This window comes from Rhinolophus ferrumequinum, chromosome 26, assembly GCF_004115265.2.
Source record: "Rhinolophus ferrumequinum isolate MPI-CBG mRhiFer1 chromosome 26, mRhiFer1_v1.p, whole genome shotgun sequence".
Lineage (NCBI taxonomy): Eukaryota > Metazoa > Chordata > Mammalia > Chiroptera > Rhinolophidae > Rhinolophus > Rhinolophus ferrumequinum.
Window position 1 is genome coordinate 16,930,457 of NC_046309.1, and position 18,765 is coordinate 16,949,221.

The 18,765-nt window shown below is 41.4% G+C and overlaps 1 protein-coding gene across 10 annotated transcripts in view; it reads right to left on the minus strand.

Moving 5' to 3' along the window:
* AHCYL2 (adenosylhomocysteinase like 2) overlaps window positions 1-18,765 on the minus strand; it is a 137,745-nt gene that overhangs the window by 44,558 nt on the left and 74,422 nt on the right. For 2 of the 10 annotated variants that reach the window (XM_033098748.1, XM_033098749.1), the window contains exon 1: window positions 7,052-7,465. The exons of 7 other annotated variants lie outside the window; for them this stretch is intronic. In XM_033098748.1, the coding sequence (XP_032954639.1) occupies window positions 7,052-7,108 (57 nt within the window). In that variant the 5' untranslated portion in view covers window positions 7,109-7,465. Of the gene's footprint in view, window positions 1-7,051; window positions 7,466-18,765 lie in introns of those variants that run through there. One more of the 10 variants, XM_033098750.1, reaches the window with a different exon arrangement.

An 18,765-nucleotide genomic window follows, 5' to 3' on the forward strand; every position in this document is an offset into this window, starting at 1 on the left:
AAGCTCCTATCATTTATTCAACAAATAACTTGTTTTCTTTTTCCCTAATTGAATGTTTGCATAATTACTTAGATTATTCTGGATCCAAGGTGGCAGAAATGCAGGAAGGATCAAAGATCTGACAATTGATTCTACCTTTCATGATAAAAAGCCGGTTGGTTCCCTAATGGGCAGAACACAGACACAGCACACCAGAATGAGAGCAGCAAATGATGACTCTATTTCCTGCAGTGAGGGTAACTACTGAGTCATTTAAATATTGAGACAAAGGGACGAGGCCAAATCAGATTAGCTTAGCATGCTTTTTAGGGGAATTCAAACTGTGTTTCCCCGAAAATAAGTCCTAACTGCTAGCATGATTTTTCAGGATGACATCCCCTGAACATAAGCCCTAATGCGTCTTTTGGAGCAAAAATTAATATAAGACCCGGTCCTACTTTCGGGGAAACATGGTAGCATTTTCATAGCTATAACAACAAATAAAGCCTGTGTAGTACTTTAGAGTTTGTAAATTGTTTTCAGCAGTAGAAAATTCATTGGATTAGAAGCTCTCTGCAAAACGAAAAATAGCAATACTGATTATTTTGCTAAAGGAGCACTTTATTCCAAAAAGATGAAGTGCCCTTTCTATGCACTCCCGTGGAACATACATTAATTTCCATATACATCTCCTATCCACAAAGTTACCACACTGAACATAACTATCTACCTGTATCCTGCATACACTGCAGGCTCTATAAAGGCAGGAGCTGTGTAACTTGTTTCCATCTTATAGCCTCGGGCACGAATGCCGCACACATGTCAGGCACTCATGCTGAAATGAATCTGAAGTAGCCTATTCTATCTTCACTGTCAGTACAGGTTGACTATTAAGTAAACACGGTAAGCATCAGCCAAGTCTAAAGTTAAAAGAATTTTTAAGGGCAAAAAAAGTTGAGAAGGGGAAGGTGGGTGAGAAGACGGGGAGAGGAATAGCAGTCAAGCTGAAAACTCTGGCTTCCACTTCACTAACCTTGTTTAAGAGAATGACGCATCTTTATTCTTTTTTAGAGGCCCCCCCCCAGGGAAAGGAGTGGTAACTGACTTTCCAAAGGCCACAACAAATCAGGAACCTTTGCAGTGCCTCCTTTTATAAAAGAGGAACAGATAAACGCTTCCTGAGATATGGAACATCCCCCTACAGACAGACACACACACACACACACACACACACACACACACACACCCACCCCCTAACAGGGGCCAGGCACTCTTCTTCTCTAGATTTGTAGGATCAGCGGCGGGTGGGTACACACCCATTTACCCACGAGCACTAAATCACGTAGCGAGTTACCTGCATCATCATCTCAAACCAGTTTCCCTAAGCTGAGCTCTCTGCGCGCTAGTCTTCTCCACTGTGCTCAGGTCAGGTGTAGGCTACCTTTTGGCCCTAAAGGCTAGGCTATGCAGGCTTCCTCCCCTCAGAGACGTAGGGTTCTAAATCTTGTTTACTTGTTAGACACTGAACTCAAGTTTCTTTAAGACAGAAGAGTATTAGAAGGAGACTAACCACTTATAAAGACTGTTATGCAATCTTCCCAAGAAATGTGTATTTTACTGACAACATGTTTTAAATAGGTCATCCCTGGCGCCCGCCTGTCCTGAATAGTTAAGTGCCATTCCATTCTTCACTCGACAGCTCACCTGGTAACACAGGAGTCTACCCACCCAGGTTGGGGGTACTCTGGTGGATTCCCCCCTAACTTTCCTACCTGGTCTGAAATCAAAGAGCTGCTTAGGTAAGCCCCCTTTTTCACTTCAGAGAGAACGGCCTCATTCCAACAGACATCCAGTCAAGGTAAGGGAGGGAAACAGACCGTCAGGAGAAGGGCAGCTCACCTTACGCCAGAGGAGGGATGAAAGCAGGAAAAGAGGGAAACGGCAGCTGGTCGGGCACAACAATGGTTATAGCAACAGCAAGACTGGTAAACAAGAGCTTAGCCTCACCTGGGCTTTAACCCCAGAGTTGCCATTGACAATGTATTTCTTCCTGTTGCTCAGCATAGTGACATGCGCAGCCCCACTGCCACCTCTCCGGTCCAGGGACCCTTGTGGCTAGGCCTTTAAACTTTCCGCATCAGCAATTCTGTTGGCTCTGGTTCCGGCTAGCTTTTTTTTGGTTGGGGGGGTGGGGTGCTACCCTTCCCTGGAATCCCTGAAGCAGCTCCAAGAACCCCTCCAGCAGTAGAGCCCTGGATTTAATAAGGCATTTCTGTTAGTGGCTCATCAGCCATTCCTAATTCTGGTGGCTGTTTTGCTTTTATTTTTTTCCTAAACACCTAATTACCTGGCTCCTCTGACCTCTAAACCTTAACAAGTCCCCAGACAAGCCCAACTTGCATGCGCATAACAATAGCTTATTTATATAACCAGTGCACTTTTTTGCCTGCTATAATTACCTTGCTAATTAGGTTCCTTTCTAACCTTACCTCCTCCTTTCCCATGTCAGATGATTTTAGTTAACCTAGTCTCGTTAGAAAACAATTAACTACAGCGCCACTAAAATAATGAGGGGATTTATTAAGGTGGTAAGGAAAAAAAATGGTGCCCAGGGCTCAGGCAGTCCCCGTCGTGGGGTTGTCAGATTGGAAATCATTGCTGTACTCTTCATTGTGCATCTTTTATACAGGTTTTGCCATAAGAATCTTAAAAAGTAGGCATTAGCTCCACTTCGTTCTGCTTAATTTACCTTTACATCAAATATATTTAAAATGAACCCTTACATTGACTTTCTTATCAGATTGGGTCTCAGAAATGTTATCATCCCAGATGACCTTGGGGCTCTGATCAAACCACAATTCGGAGATGGCTAATCATACAAGGATTTGAAATTGAACAGCCCTTTAACGGGCAACTTTGCCCAATGCCACCACCAGAAATTGAAACAGAAATCAGTTGAACTCAAATACTGATGTTCACCATCACCCTCATCTCTTACTCATAATTTCAAAAAAATGAGAGAGACCGATATTTTTCTGCTTGCTTGATGAATCTCTAAACCTATGCTCTTGCTAACCAAGGATGTCACCTTAGTACACTCTTAGCTGGTTCCTCACTGTCCTCACTCAGGTGAAAAGGAACTCCTTGGTCCAATGGCTTCAGTCACTAGACCTGGCCAAAAGGGGCTGCAGATCGATACCAAAGACTACAGCCAAAAGACATGTTAGGCTACTCTTACTGACAGGAAAAGCCTTACCACACAACACGCTTATCTAACAAAGCAGTTCTCAAACTTTGGGGGCTTCCAAATCAACTGGAAGGCTTATTAAAATGCAGTGTTGGGCCCCCACCCCAAGAGTTTCTGACTTAATGAAACTGGGTGGGGCCCAAGATTTTGGATTTCGAACATGTTTCCAGGTGATGCTGATTCTGCTGGTCTGGGGACCACACTTTGAGAACCGCCGCTCTAACACTTTCTCCGAGCGTGAATACAACAGCCCTCATTCTCTAGACTCTCTCCTTAGCCAACCATTGGATCCTATCCATGGCTGCACCAGGGAGGCATCATTCACAGGCAGAAAAGAGAAGGTTATTTGAAAGGTCAGAGAATACAGTGAGGTGACACACAGGTATAAAGAGAACTGGGTCTAATTCTGATTTCCACAACATAAGGCTGTTGAGAGTAGACGGTTAATGCGTTAAGAGATACAGGAGTCCTGGGGAGGACGGAAGATCTATTCACCCTAAGAGCATCAGGCCAAGAGAAAACAGTTCATGGCTTTTCAAGTACACAGAGGATGATGATCAGGGGCTCTCTCTCTCTGTTATCTCCATTTCTTAACATTTCCAGCACTTAACACCTGTCATTCTCATGTGTAAAATGGAAACAATAACATCTACTTTGCCAATCTCAAATGTGTGCTGAGAGATAGAGTAATGCATGTAACAGGGTTTTGGAGACTACATATAACACACGAGCATACAATACTGACATTTCTATTTTTCTTAGGTCAAGAGTTCATCTAGAGTGAATGGATGTCTAGTCTCCCCCAAAACAGAATGCAAAATTTTGTGTATGTGTATATTTTTCGGGGGAGAGGGCCCATAGTGTTTTCAGCAGTTTTTCAAATGGGTAGCTTGCTTTAAATGTCAATCCTCACCTGGCGTTACAGTTAAGCTATCTATCTCTACCACCATTTGCCAGATACCTTGAAGGTGTCTGTCTCACGTCTAAGTAGATATGGTTCTAGCATTCTTAGAGATCTCTCTCCCTTCCAAATCAAATGAACTACTTGAACAAATTCTTCACCTATAAAAGAGATTACTTCCAGCCAAAAGAAAATCGGGTAACCAGCTGGCTGAGAACTCAAGAGTGTCAATCAGATTTCCTTCGGAAAAGTACCAAATACTACAGAGAGCCTGGGTGGGAGGAGGAAATATTTAAATGTAGAAACTTAAAAGGTTAGCGCTGACCTCCAGGCAACATAGGAGGAGGTATTTCACCTACTGTCAGGGACTAAAGATTTCTCAGGGGAAGTAAAAACATATTAAGAACCATCTTTAAAAGGATGTGTTCCCCAACCTTTTAGCAATAAAACTGCCTGAACAAGGCTAAGAAAATCCTTCACATGAAAATAGCTGAGGAGCAGAGGCTCCAGCAGAAGTTTTCCAGTGACTGATGGAATGTTAACTGAAGGTCTGCCTTGTCAATTCTCGAGATTGGGGTTCTTCAGACTTTGTCCTGGCTTATTTCCCTGCTGGGAATCAGAGATGTGAGTATGTCAGCTGCTGTGTGGTCTGAATCCTATTCTCTGAGGGGTATGCAAGTCCCTTGTTGCTGTTGATTGTTAACAAAAAGCAAGGTGTTATAATGAATCTTTTCCGCTAAATTTTCCCCCCAAAAGAAGGTTTGAGAGCCTTGTCATATTTCTTTTGAAAGCAAGGATAGTCTCAGTGGAAGTTTCATTACATTAATATGTAAACTGGAACATGAGTCAGACGTTTGTTAAAGCTTTCTTAATTGAAATTTCCGTCCAACATGGGAGCTGGCTCCAGGGTTTCCTCTTGGGGATTAAAAGACACTCTAACATTTCACAGGTAAGGTCTGGAAATCTATAGGCAATACATGAGAGGGTGCTCAGTGGTTCACTTTGCTGGCTAAGTGGCTATCAGTGGCAGCCTAACGCAGTACTTCCAAACCAGGTCAGAAATTAATGACTTATGTGGTATCTGAAAGAAAGCCTCAAGAGGTTAACCCTTTGGCAAGGAAAAGGTAGCAGGTGAAAAAGGTGAATTATTGAAGATAAGTCCCTCCCGAGTATTTCTCGTTGTTTAAAAAAATCTACTGATCAAAGGTATTTTCCTGGTTTTTAAGAGAAAAGGGCCAAGAAATTGCTAAAAAAGAGAGATGCCATATCGAAAACAGCAGACCTGTACTTTAGTAAAGAATGTTTTCTAAAAGCTGGGAAGTCCTAAGTCATATCCCTTAAGCAATAGTCTAAATCCTTTAGGGCAGTTTTCTTGTTCCCATAAATAAAAAGAAGGTAAGTAGGTAAAAATTCACTAGGAGCTCCTCTTGAGCTCAGCAGGTAAGCTAGTGAGGACCATTACAAGAATAGGAGTTACTATAAAACTTCTATTGCTTCTGAGATGACACACTAATGTTCCGCAGAATTCTTCTGTAATATTCCTTTAGAGAATTACCAAAGTTTAGTATCTTAATGTTGTCCCTCCCTCCCCTAAGGAAACGAGAATTCTCACTTACTTTTCTTGTTATTAGTGAGTAGCTAGAGATTCAAAGGCAAAAACCCAAGTAGAATTATCACATGAAGCCTCTCCATGAATTCCAAAACACTACATTATTTGAAATAAGCCTGTGGATAGGTAGGATTTCTTTCCATCAAATGTTTTAAAACTGAGTGCAGGGTTCTGAAACAACATGGAGAACAACCTCAACAACTTCAACAAAAATAATAAATAGTGGGAACAATGAGAGTTGAAATGTGGGCTCCTCGGCTGGGCTTTTGTTAGGCCTCCTGTATGTTCAGTCTCATTACTGATGGTTATTTCTTTAAGTCCATAATTCCATAAACACTGAAAAGAACTTGGAATATGTTATGCCTAGTCTAACCAGTTTTCCATAAGGAAATATACATATAAAACACAAGCTGGTATAGACTGTAAGAAATCAGACTAAACCTAGGAGAAACTAGACAGTTAAGAACATAAGAAAGGTGGCTGTTTTTAAATCAGAAGTAGAAACTGGATCTAAAATATTAGGTTTTAGGTGCTAGTTCTTATCAACAAATAAGTTCTTAGCATTATATTAAAAATATTTATCAGGCAAATATGGTATTTTGAAGACTGCTACCAAAGGAGCTATAGTTCCTGCCTCTTAGAAATATAAAGCGTATTTGGGGAAATGTTTTGACTGGAGGAGGGGGAAAAAGGGCAGGTTGGGGAGAAATGTCTTAAATCTTTTCAGAGACGAGGGAGCACCATTTCTACAAGTTCTGGGGTTTTCTTCCCCTCATTACAGACATACCTCAGAGATATTGCAGATTGGGTTCCAGACCACCACAATAAAGCGAGTAGCACAATAAAGCGAGTAGCACAATAAAGCGCGTCCTAATCTTTTTTTTGCTGGTGGAGGTCCTCGCCTTCAGTTTGTAAAAATGCAACATCTGTGAAGCATAATAGAGCGAGGTCTGCCTGTATTCTTTTTACTTTATCTCCATGAGAAACAAACTAAGCATGAGCTTGAAAATAGAATGCAAGGCAATTATAGGATAACGCAACCCATGCAGTGAACCAGCCCAGTAGGCTGCAGCCCAGCACAACCAGGCAAGAAGCTGACCATGGCCAGGCAGCTCTCACACCTTCCCCAGCTTCACTCGTAACTAAGGAACAGGGGCGCCCCAGGACATAGGAACTAATCAGAACTTAGACTAACACATTTTTTCCCAGCCACAGGTCTTGGAAGGAACTTCTCACAGGTGATCCCTGTCACCTGTCAAAAGCGTTGGCCTCATTATCAAGAAACAATGAAAAGCAAAGCAACCAAAGAACTCACCATCCACTCAGGCATGTGAAAAGCTGAGGTGCCCTCATTACCGTCCCACTTCTCCATAGTGCAGGCTTGGGGGGTATATGTCCTGAAGCAAAAGGGAAAGCTGGTTTGGAAATGCCAGGGTTTTCTGAGTGCTCAAAAGCAGAACCAAGCCTAGTGGCTCAGAAGTTCACTATGTCCAGCAGAAGCTGCACCCCCTTTTCCTGCGACTTCCTATTCAAATCAAGATCATTCGTCAACTGCCTAACAAGTCCCTTCCTGGCCAGCTTCAAAGCTTCTGCTTCTGATTCAAAATCAGAACTGACGCAAGGCTCTGCACCCAGACACTGAACTTCCTGCAGGGCACTCACTGTTTAATGCTGCCCACTCTACCCCTGCCTCCCCGGTGGGGACTTTCTGCAGCAAGAGTCAGGCTTCCTCTCTTTCCCTGTGTATAAGGCACTTGTTAAGTTTCTCCCGCCCCTAAGGACACGTCACTGGAGGTGTTGATACCAAAATCAATAAGGATCGAGGTCAAGAAGGCACTCCCATTGCTCACGAGTTGCGTGGTTTGAATCAGTACAGTAAACAGGCGTTTCCCTGAACTCCAGAGTTCCTTACGGCTTTCAAGTTTAAACAGCTATGTAGAAGCTGCCCATCTGCTCACCCCAGGGGTCTGGCTCCGAACTCAGGCATATCTCAAGTTAAATGTTTATTGTATGAGAGATGCGGATGGAGCCAGGGAAGAGCTCTTACAAAATCAGAATTTATTTGAAGCTCTGAAGAGAGTTCTGGGACCACAACTCCCTCTGCTGGCTCCCTGTGCTATTTACACGAAGGTGTAAGGCCTTCCTTCAGACACATCTGCAAATACAACCCAGGTGCCCACTGTAAATGAGTTGCTTCCCTGGGGCTAGTCAGGAGCTACCACGGTGCAGGTTGAGAGGGACCAGGGTTTCCAATCAAGAGTACTGCTGCCTCCAAGTCCCTATCCAAGGTCGGGGTTTGCTCTCAGGTCTGGTTTCAGGAAGAAACAGGATGCCAACACAGTAGCCCTATACACTGTCACCTTAAGGGACCTCAGAAACAGTTTCCTCGTTATGTCGCCATACCAGTTCCCTCCTCTCTGCAGCAACTTCAGAAGTTTGGAAATAAGGCAAAACTAGAAAAAAATGTGACCTAACCTATTTTACCTTCCTAGTTCATTCCAGTAGCAGTACCAAAGATTTCAGGCACAAAGGAAGCCCAACAAGATATGCCTGCTTTGTTTGGTCCCCTTCAAGGACCAAGGACTCTTCACGGTGTCAATTCCCCTTGCAGAGGATAATTTCTCTGGAGCTGACAGGCGTAATATTATAATTAGGATTATGGGTTCATTGCCCTTTAGAGCCTTTACTGGTTAAGAGAATGTGGAATGGAGGAGAGGAAGGTAATGTCGGAAGGAAGAGGTACGTAAGATACCAGAGAGGGCAGAATTCAAATGACTAACCTGGAGGTCTAGACTAGAAGGAAAGGCAAGTGAAAACAGAAGGGGACTGCTGGACCAGGTGAATGCAGAGGTGTCAAAGGATTAGAGATCACAGATGCAATAAGAAGAGGGAACAGCAGAGGTGGAAGTGAAAGAAACTGTGGTCACAGAGGAGCTATGTATAGAGTGACACAATTTGAATAAGATACAGAAAGTTGGTGAAATGCAGGAGTGATGAGGACCTCTGCCATCAGGGTGTCAATTTTAATAAAGCCTTAGCTTAGCTCCCAGAAACCTCCAGTCTTCCTTTCGATCCAAACTTAATAAAATGCAAGTTACATGTACTGCCTAAATTTCCAGTGGTATCGTTCATCTGTGTTTTAAATACAACATATCTTAAATCAAAATGACCACTCCGTCTTTCCTTCCCCCCACCCTCCAAACAAGTTTCTTTTCCTCACTTTTCTATCTGTTCCCTCAATCAGATATAAAATCCCAGGCATCTTTGATTTCTTCCTCTTCCCTAGTCCCCAGAACAATCAATTGCCAATTATTTTTGAGCCTCTCACCAAGCCTCTCATCTATCCCTCCATGTCCATTTTCACTGCCTCCTACAAACCCTCTACAAACCCTTTCCAGGAGGCTCTTCCACTACCTATCCCTACATAGACTCTATCCCCAGGTGAGCTGTGTTACCTGCTACTTCCTGAATGGCAGCCAAGAGCACTGGTTTGGGAATACAACAGACCTGAATTAGAATCCTAGGTCTGCCACTTACCCTCTCTATCCCTCCAGATGTCGAATCTGTACAATGGAAGCAATAATATCCATCTCACAGGACTAATGCAAGGACTTAAAAAGTGTACATACACCAAGCTGAATAAATGGGAGCTCTTACTCTATCATTACTATGCTGTGTCCTCTCCCACCTCAATGCCTTTGCTCAGGCCACTTTCTCCAACCGAAATGGCATTCATTCTGCCTTCACGTCCATCATCTTCAATTACTCAAATTCTTCAAGGTTCAACTCAAATGATAGTTCTGCCGTGGAATCTAACCTTTCCTCCGATATTGTTCTTTGGTCACATCACTATTTTCACCCTTCCTCATACTATAGCCGCTGTGTAACACGTGCCACCCCGGTTAGACCTAGGCTCTTCAGCGGCTTGGCCAGCTTCGATCTGCCTGCAGAGCCTGGCACACAGTGAGGGCTTCAGAAATCGTCAAATCCCGTGTGTCGTACATACGTATACCTTCTAGCGCTCTGGGGTAGCTTGCATCATCGATGTGTTTAATATATTTATGTCCATTTTGTAGGATTTGGAACAAATTATTTTATACATGCAGGTTACATATAGTTATATTATTGACCACAGCCATAACTTATCTGTAGTGAGTCCTTACAAGGGTTTTAATCCTTAATTATGGTATTATCTCTGTAGGAATATATAATCTACTTTCCATGGCTTGATCTGCGTCAATTATAATCCATTAGTATCTGAATCATAATGAAGATTTTAGGAATAAATCAAGGCCAAAAGACTGTTTTACTGCTAGAGGGGAGCCCAACCCTTAAAATATTTCGGTGATCAGCAAATTACTAGATTATTGGTGCTCCTGTTGTTGTTTTCTACATAATCATTTATAAATAAATGGAAGATGACTACCCCCAAGGTCTTCTGTTAAAACACAGAAGAAAAATAACTTTAAAGAAACTAGGATTGGGAATAGAAGAATAATCATAAATCAAATATATCACTTTGGCAAACTATTAAGAAAGTAAATGTCCTTTTAATTGTAGAACTTTTGTTTTTTAGTGTAGGTTTTAACTAAAATAGATTTCATTTGAAAACTGCAGCCTCCCTACACCTTTCTGTAACAAAACAAAAGGGCAGCTCTTAGCTGCAATGCTGTGTAGTCTTCACCTTTCTGCAACAAAAATAACAACAGTAGCTATTCTAGACCTGAAGGTCTATTCACTGAGCAGGACTGTATGAGGCATAAGATATAGGTATAAGCACTAGTTATAAACGTGTTTTCAATCTAATTTCATTTTGCCATAATGTGCCTTAGAAGATATACCTGTAGCCGGGAGTGAGGCCACTGCACGTGATTGTTTATAATAATCACCCTGAACATTTAGGTGAGGCACTTGCAACTTCAAAAACAGCTACACAAATTGCACCCATTCCAGCAGTCTTCCACTTTACAAAAATTGAGCAATGTGTACACAGCCCTAAAGCCTCCCATTTTCACTCCAAGAAGAACAATCTGAAGTTCTATGTGCTAGCCAGACTTGCCAGAGAGACTACCCCTGTGGAGCCGGAGGGAAAAGGAGAAGCAGTTAATATTTCCAGGGGGCAAAGTCAAGAAGAAGCAGGCAGTGGTGAGGAAGTAACTCAATGGCAGAACAGTTTTAAATGAGAAGAGATCACTCCTCAACCTCCAGAGCCATAAGGCACAGGGCAAAGAGCAGACGACTGTGGCCCCATCCTCTATTCCTGGCTTGCCGCTAATGGTTTTATTAGACTTTGGCAAGTCACCTAATTACTCTCTTCTTCGGTTTCCTTATTATAAAGTGAGGGGAAGTGGGTAAGAGAGGACCAGAGAAGGTTCAAACTGGTTCCTTCTAGTTCTGACATTCAGTATTTCTAATCCACCTGGTTTCTCTGAGGCCATAAGAAAAAGTAATAACTCCTCCTTAGTCACCAAAGTGACAGCTTATTGTAGAGGCTAAGGTTCCTAACGACCTGAATTCAAAGGTCCAGCTGGCCAGTTATGAGGCTGCCTGGGATCGCTGGGCCTCAGATCTCCCTGTCCCTTCAAACCTGAAAAGCCAATGCTACCAGAGCAACTGGAATTGTTCAGTCCTCTCCCTACCCCACAACCTAAATGGCAGGCATCCTGCGTGTGGGTTCCTCAGTGATTTTAAGATTCACGTTCCACGGGTATTTTAGACTCCACGTGGAGACACCATCGATACTGGTAAAGTCTACAGGCTTTCGAGTTGCATAGTCTTGGGTTTTAAGTACTCCATCACTTACTAGCTGTGTATCTTTAAAGTAAGCTACACAACTTTTTGAGCCTTTGCATCCTCTTCTGTAAAACAAGATAATAATACCTTCCTCACATTGATGTTGTAAAGAATAATACATATAAATACAGAGAAAGCACTTAGCATAGTGCCAAGAAGCTACTTTGTCCAAAACAAGACATAGCAGAGTAGTAACAGACTGTCTAGTGTGAATCTTGACTCACCACTTACTATGTAACCTTAAGCAAATTACTTATCCTCCCCGTATCTCATTTTCTCATCTGTAAAATGAAGATATTAAGAATTTCTACCTTTCAAATATATGGTGATGGAATGAGAACTGACTTTGGGTGGTGAACACACAATGGGATTTATAGATGATGTAATACAGAATTGTACACCTGAAACCTATATAACTTTACTAACAATTGTCACCCCAATAAACTTTAATTAAAAAAAAAAAATCTACCCTGATAGGATTGCTGAGAGGATCAAATAAATTCATACATATAAAGCACTTAGAACAGTGTCTGGGCTTTGTTAGCGCTATTTAAAATGTAGTATTATTATTAATAAATATAACATATACATCCCCCAACACACCCAAGTCCATCTTCTCTTCTTATACAGGATGAATTCATTCAATCAAACCACAAATATTTATCGGGTGCCTATCAGGTACCAGGCAGCATAGAAAGACAGTCCCAGACCTCATGGAGCTTAGCGTCTAGGGAGAAAGACAGGCAATTAAATAAGTAATTACAATAAAGATGTGGAAAATGATAACCTAAGTACAGGGTGCCATGGGAGTATATGGCAAGGGCACCAATCACGTGTATTGGGAGTGTAGCATCAGAGAAGCTCCATTCAAGCTGAAAGGTAAAAGACGAGGGGGTAGGGGTGTGCCTGGTGTGTACTTGTGAGGAGGGGGATTGAGAAGACTATTTCAAATAGAAAGAACATGAACTCTATTATATCTCTTGTAATCTGTCCTTTCTTCTTCATACCAGATGTCTAAAGCCTAACCATCATCATATCCATCTAAATCAGTGCTTATTAAACTTGAATGTGCCTACAATTTATTTGGAGATCTTGTTAAAATGCTGATTCTGATTTAGTAAGTCTGGAAGAGGTCCCAAGATTCGACATTTTTAACAGCTCTCAAATGATGTCAATACCACCAGGATGACACTTTGACAAAGGCCTAGATAATTCCATCCCTGTAAAACACTACTTCGATTCATTCAATTAACTTATTTATATGTGATTATCATCAGCACAACCATTTTCAAATCTGATCACATCACTTCCTTGCTCATAATGCCTCCATAGCTCCTTACTGTCTTCAAAATAAAATCTAACCTCCTAGCATGACCCTTCATGACTTAGCTTCTGCATCTCTCCTAAGCCTCTGCTCTCTGAGTTACACACACACACACACACACACACACACACACACACACACACCCTCTTTCAAAATGTAGCTTAGCTGTAACTTCCTTAACTACACAGTTCCAGCTCCTGGTCTAGGTTAAGAATCAGTTCTGTGAGTTATCATCCCCCAGACTGATCGCAATCATAACACATATCAGCGTTGACACTGTAATTGCGCATTTGTCTGTTTCCATACTAGAACTGCAAGCAATTTAGGGGCAGAGATTATGTGTCTTATTTCTGTACTCCAAGTGCCTGGTACGTAGTAAACAACCAACAAATATGAGCTAAATGAAAAAATGACTTCATCAAAGAATAGCTCGCTCAGAGTAAAGCCCAACATGAATAAAATACAGGACAGAAAGGCAACTGAAGAGTAAAAGGAAGGAAAAGGGAATCAGGCATGAGTAAGAACTAAGAAAACCATTAACTGAAACGTTACTATTCACAAAATTATGCCTCGTATAGCAAAATGTACCTCCTGGCCAGTGACTAATCCAATCACTATGTTTCAAGTAAACAATTAAGCAATACAGAGACGACAGTACACTAGAGCAGGCACCTTTTCCACTCCCTGTGAAGTTCTCTAGAATCTGGGAGTGGAGTGTGGACTTAAATCCTCAATTTTCCTGACACAGCTAGTAGAGCTCAACTGAGGTCAGAGTTCCGTTTGCTGCACAGTTAGCTAAAACCGTCCTTGAAGAGAGGTCAAGCCTAACCTTGGAAACTTCTTCTTAAACTTGAAAACAAGCAGAATAAGAGTGAGAAGGAATTTGCATTCGGGGCCCTCATTTTATCACAGTGTGTGCGTGTGGGGGAGGAGGATGGGATGGGTGTAGAGTAAAATAATGAAGCATAATGCCATTAAATAAATATAGAATGTGGACTTCTCACTACATTCTTTTTTTTCAAATAAACTTTTTATGGAAGCGTAACTTACCGACAAAAAAAAAAAGTACACCAATCAAAAAGTTACAGTTTGATAAAATTTCAAAAGTCAACACACCTATGTAACCATCTGCCCAGATAAGGAAATAGCACATCAGCAGCACCCGAGAGCCTTCCCTCGGGGCCCCTCTTAGTTATTACCCTCACTCCTCCTTAAAGATAATCCCTGTCTTGATTCCTATCCCCACTGATCCGGTTTGCCCATGTTCGAACCTGATATACATAGCATAAAAGATGCACCCTTGAGTGCCTGTTTTTTTTTTCCAACTCAATGTGTTTCTAAGAGTTATCCAAGTTTGCTACATTTAGCAGTAGTTCATTTATTTTTATTTCCGGAAAGCAACCCATTGCATGAATATTCATAAGTTATTAAATACGTTCTCCTTTTGAAAATTGTTTTCACTTTGGGGGCCATAAAAACATTCACTCTGAACATTCTTGTATGTCATGCTCATATGAAAATATTTCTGTTGGATATGTATTTAGGCATGGGACTGCTGAGTTGTAGGATATACATTCAGTTAGGTAGATAATGTCGAGCCATTTTCCAAAGTACTCGTACTAGTTTATACTGCTATTGGCAGAATATTGTGTTCCAGTTGCTTTATATCCTTGTTAGTACTTAGCAGTGTTTGTCTTTTTTTGCATTTTAGGCACCGAATAACTCATGGCTGAATAAGCTTATCTAACACACATTTTCTCTATAAAGCACATCACAGCCTTTTTTTGTGCTCAGGAACACTAGATAGCACTTCAGCACGACGTCTGAGGGAACATTTTAAACAGTGAAATCTCCGAAGAAAAAAACACAAAAAGAAAAAATACAAAAAAACACGGCACTAAGTAGACCATAAGAAGGGCACAGGAAGGCAAAGCACCGTCTTGTTTGACCTCAGCTGGGAACATACATGGCAGGTGACTCAAAATTTTGCCACTCTATACATGTCCATCAGTGACCAAGGAGAGGACCACGAGTATTGATTTTGGGGATACAAATACATTTTAGCGAGTTGGCAAATTTGCAAATACAGAATCCAAGAATAACGGGGATTGGCTGTGCCGTTGTGTTCACTTGCTCGGGATGATTCCAAGGCAAGTTTGCTCTGATTTTAAAGGTTATGAGCTAATTGTTGCCTACAGATGCTGTGAATACCTGCTGAGGTCCATAAATCACCTCAATTTTAATTCTAAGGACAGTTCTCTACAGGATAAAGATGCTCAAGTCAAACTCTTCTCCCAAGTCCAGCAGTTACAAAGAAAGTGGAAGAGAACTCAGTGTTCTTAAAGCACTGCTAACAGTGTAGTCTTAAGAGAAGTCTACACCTGGTTGCAAGAGACAGTCTTACCCGATGAAGATTTAAAAGAGGCTACATTCAGACATGCAAGACTACCCACAGCCATGGCTACGCTTGGGCTGTCCGACTGCTGAAAATGGCCCAGGCCACAGATAGGTCAATACAGCCTAGTCATTCTGCCATGTTCCCCTACTCAGTCCTTTCTTCCCATTTCCACTTCAGCTCTCAAATGTTCTCTCCTCTTCCCAAATATACAGCCACAACATCTATCCCTTACTCTCGGGACATTGCTTACACTCCTATTTCACAGAGAAAACGAAAACCATTAGATGGAAAAAAATTTTTTTCAACTTGAACCAAAGCCTACAAACTTGTCCACACTTATCTTCTTTTATCTCCCTCCTGTTTTAATGGAAGAGGATTCTCTTTGCCCATCGGTTATGGACTAAATTGTATCCCTCAAAATTCATCTGCTGAAGCCCTAACTCCCAATGTGACTGTACTTGGCAGCAGGGCCCACCAGAAAGACACGAAAGCTAATGAGGTCAGTAAGGATGGAGCCCTAATCTCATGGGATTAGCTTCCTTATAAGAAGAGAAAGAGATACCAGAAAGCACACAGGGAGAAGGTAACCATCTCATACACCAGAGAGAGAAGCCTCACCAGAAACAAACCCTGATAGCTCCTTGATCTGGACTTCTAGCCTCCAGAACTGTCAGAAGATACATCAGTGCGATGTAAGCCCCCCATTCTGTGGTATTTTGTTACGGCGGCCTGAGCAGACTAACACGCCATCTCTAATCCCTCCAGCCAGTGCTCTGGATCAAGTTCTCTCTCACTTTCTAAGGGGACTGTTCTCTGTCAATTATCCCCTCTCACTCATGTTTCTTCAACCTTCACCCTCTACTAACTTCTCCCCATCAGCACTCAGTATGTTCAGGTTTCTTCCATCCCCAAAATAAATAAATTTCCACCTTCCTCTTTCAGCTACTATTGCTCTCTGCACTTAATTCAGAGAGAACGTCCTTGACTTTCTAAACTCACTATATCCCCAATTCTTTACTTTCCGTTCATTCCTCAATCTACTACAGTCTAGCTACTGCCAACCCACTGAAACTCTTTGTGCCAAGGTCACTGTCTCCTTGTTGCTAAATCGAAGGGAGGCTTCTCAGCTTACTTTACCTCTCACGATTTTGACACTGTTGATACATTTTCCTTAAAAGACTCTCTTCCCTTGGCTTTCCTGACATCATACCCATCTTTTCTTTGATCTCCAAGACAACCTTCCTTCTCGGTTTCCTTTGTAGCGTTTTTGTTTTGTTTTCATTTCTGGTTCTTTAAATGCAGGAGATCTTGAAGGTTCTAATCTCTGTTTCCTCTTCACTCAAAACATTCTCTTTTCCCATATCCACGTTTACTATTAATGTGCAGATAACTTCCCAAACTCTACCTAACACCTCTTTGAGCTTCAGTTCTAAATGGACAATGACCCATTAGACAGTTTTACTCTAGTTGTTCCCATAGACATGTCCAATTCAACGTATCTAAAATTATTTGCTTACTTTTTCTAAAAAGGGAGAGACAAAAAAATAAGTAAACAAATAGAATAAATTTATGGTAAGCACTTATAAAGAAAATGACCAAGAAGGTAAAGTACAAAAGAAAGAAACTACCTTCAACAGAATGATCAAGGAAGGCTTTTTAAAGGAAATAACACTTGAGCTAGGACCAGAAGGACGAGAGAAAATTTGCTATACGAAAGGAAGGAAATAGTCATTGCAAAGACTCCAGTGTAAAACCTTGGCATGTTTAAGGAACGGAAAGACAATGAGTGTGGTAAGAATTTAGTGAATGAAAGGAAGAATGAAGTTGCAAAGACAGGTGAGGGCCCCAACATGAAGGGTTTTATAAGCCAAGATAAAAATTTTGGATTTTATTCTAGTGGATGTCAAGCAAGGGAGTGACCAAAACAATTTATATTTACATTTGCTGCTGCGTGGAAAATGGATTATGGACAGGCAAGAAGGAAAATCAATTAGAAAGCTGGGGCAGTAGATCAAGTAAAAGACCATGGTAACCCGGAGTTAGCAGATAGCAATGAAGATGGAAAAAAGCAGATAGACTGAAGATATTTCAAAGGCAGAACTCATAAGACTTGCTCATAAATTGGATGTAGGAGGTGAGAAAAAAGAAATAAAGAATGACTTCCAATTGTAGTTTGAACTGGATTGAAGGTGATTTACCTAGATGAAAGAAACTTGGGTGGGTGAAAGAGATAGTTCTATAGGAGAAATCAAAAGTTTCACTGTGTACGTGTTAAGTTTGGAACATCTATAAAACATTTATGTGGACACGGAAAGTAGGTACATATGAGGGTCTGCAGCTCAAATAAGAGGTCTGCACTGGAGGCAGCTTGAGAGTTTCCAAAATTCTAATTTTCACTTGAAAGCTTGAATTTTATCATTGACAACAAATATTGTCCATCTTCCTTGAAGTGATCGATTCACTTTGTTCATTTTTAAGAAAATGTCTGCCAAGTGCTCAAGTCTGAATACCTATGGTTTGTCTGTCAGTGGTTCTTGCAAACAAAAGTGGTATTCCATAAAAAAGAAGAGGCTAGTTCAGTTTGCAACTCAAAATCATGAGTGCTTACCCTCAAGACAACCATCATACTTTCAGCATGCAGCAGGAAGTGCTTTATGTGTACAGGTGACCCTTGATTGGGGTGCTGAACCCCACATCGCCACAAACCCACATATAACTTCTGACTCCCCCAAAACTCAACTACTAATAGCCCACTGTTGACTAGAAGCCTTAACAATAACAAACAGTTGATTAACACACATTTTGCATGTTATGTGTATTGCATACTGTATTCTTACTTTAAAGGGAGCTAAAGAAAATGTTATTACCCATGTTATTCAAGGGTCAACTGTACCAACTGTACTTCCCATTTCATTAAAAAAAATTGTACTCTAAGGTTGATGCTTAATAAACTTAATAATTTTAATTACTTCATCAAGGATATTCTTAAGTGAAACTGGAAAAAATTTAACTGCAAATACACAGCAATGAAAACTAATAGTCTGGTGCCACGCCCTTATTTCATGGTAAGGCGCTGACAATTTTATCCATCATCGCTTATATACCATTAGCACAAATGTCAACACAATGGAAAAGGCAAATAATATGTTAATATTATTATGAAATAGCTTTGACCTCACGGATCATATGAAAAAGTCTCAGGAACCCCCAGGAGTTCTCGGTGCACACTTTGAGAACTACTGCTGCAAGGGGTGCTGGGAGGCCAGAGGGAGGTCTGGGGGTTCACAAAGGAAAGGCTGTGTGGAGGAAGGAGATACGAATTTTTTTACCTGCCAATGGGTGTCTCAGAAAGGTCTCTTCCTTCTTACTTCTTCTTTCTGCCATTCTAACTCCTGCCATTAACAGTGGAGATTTCCTTCTTTACATCTTTGCCTTTTTTATGCAGGGAGTTTCAAAGTCAAAAGTATGTTTATAGGGGCCGGTCTGGTGGCTCAGGGGGTTAGAGGTCCATGCT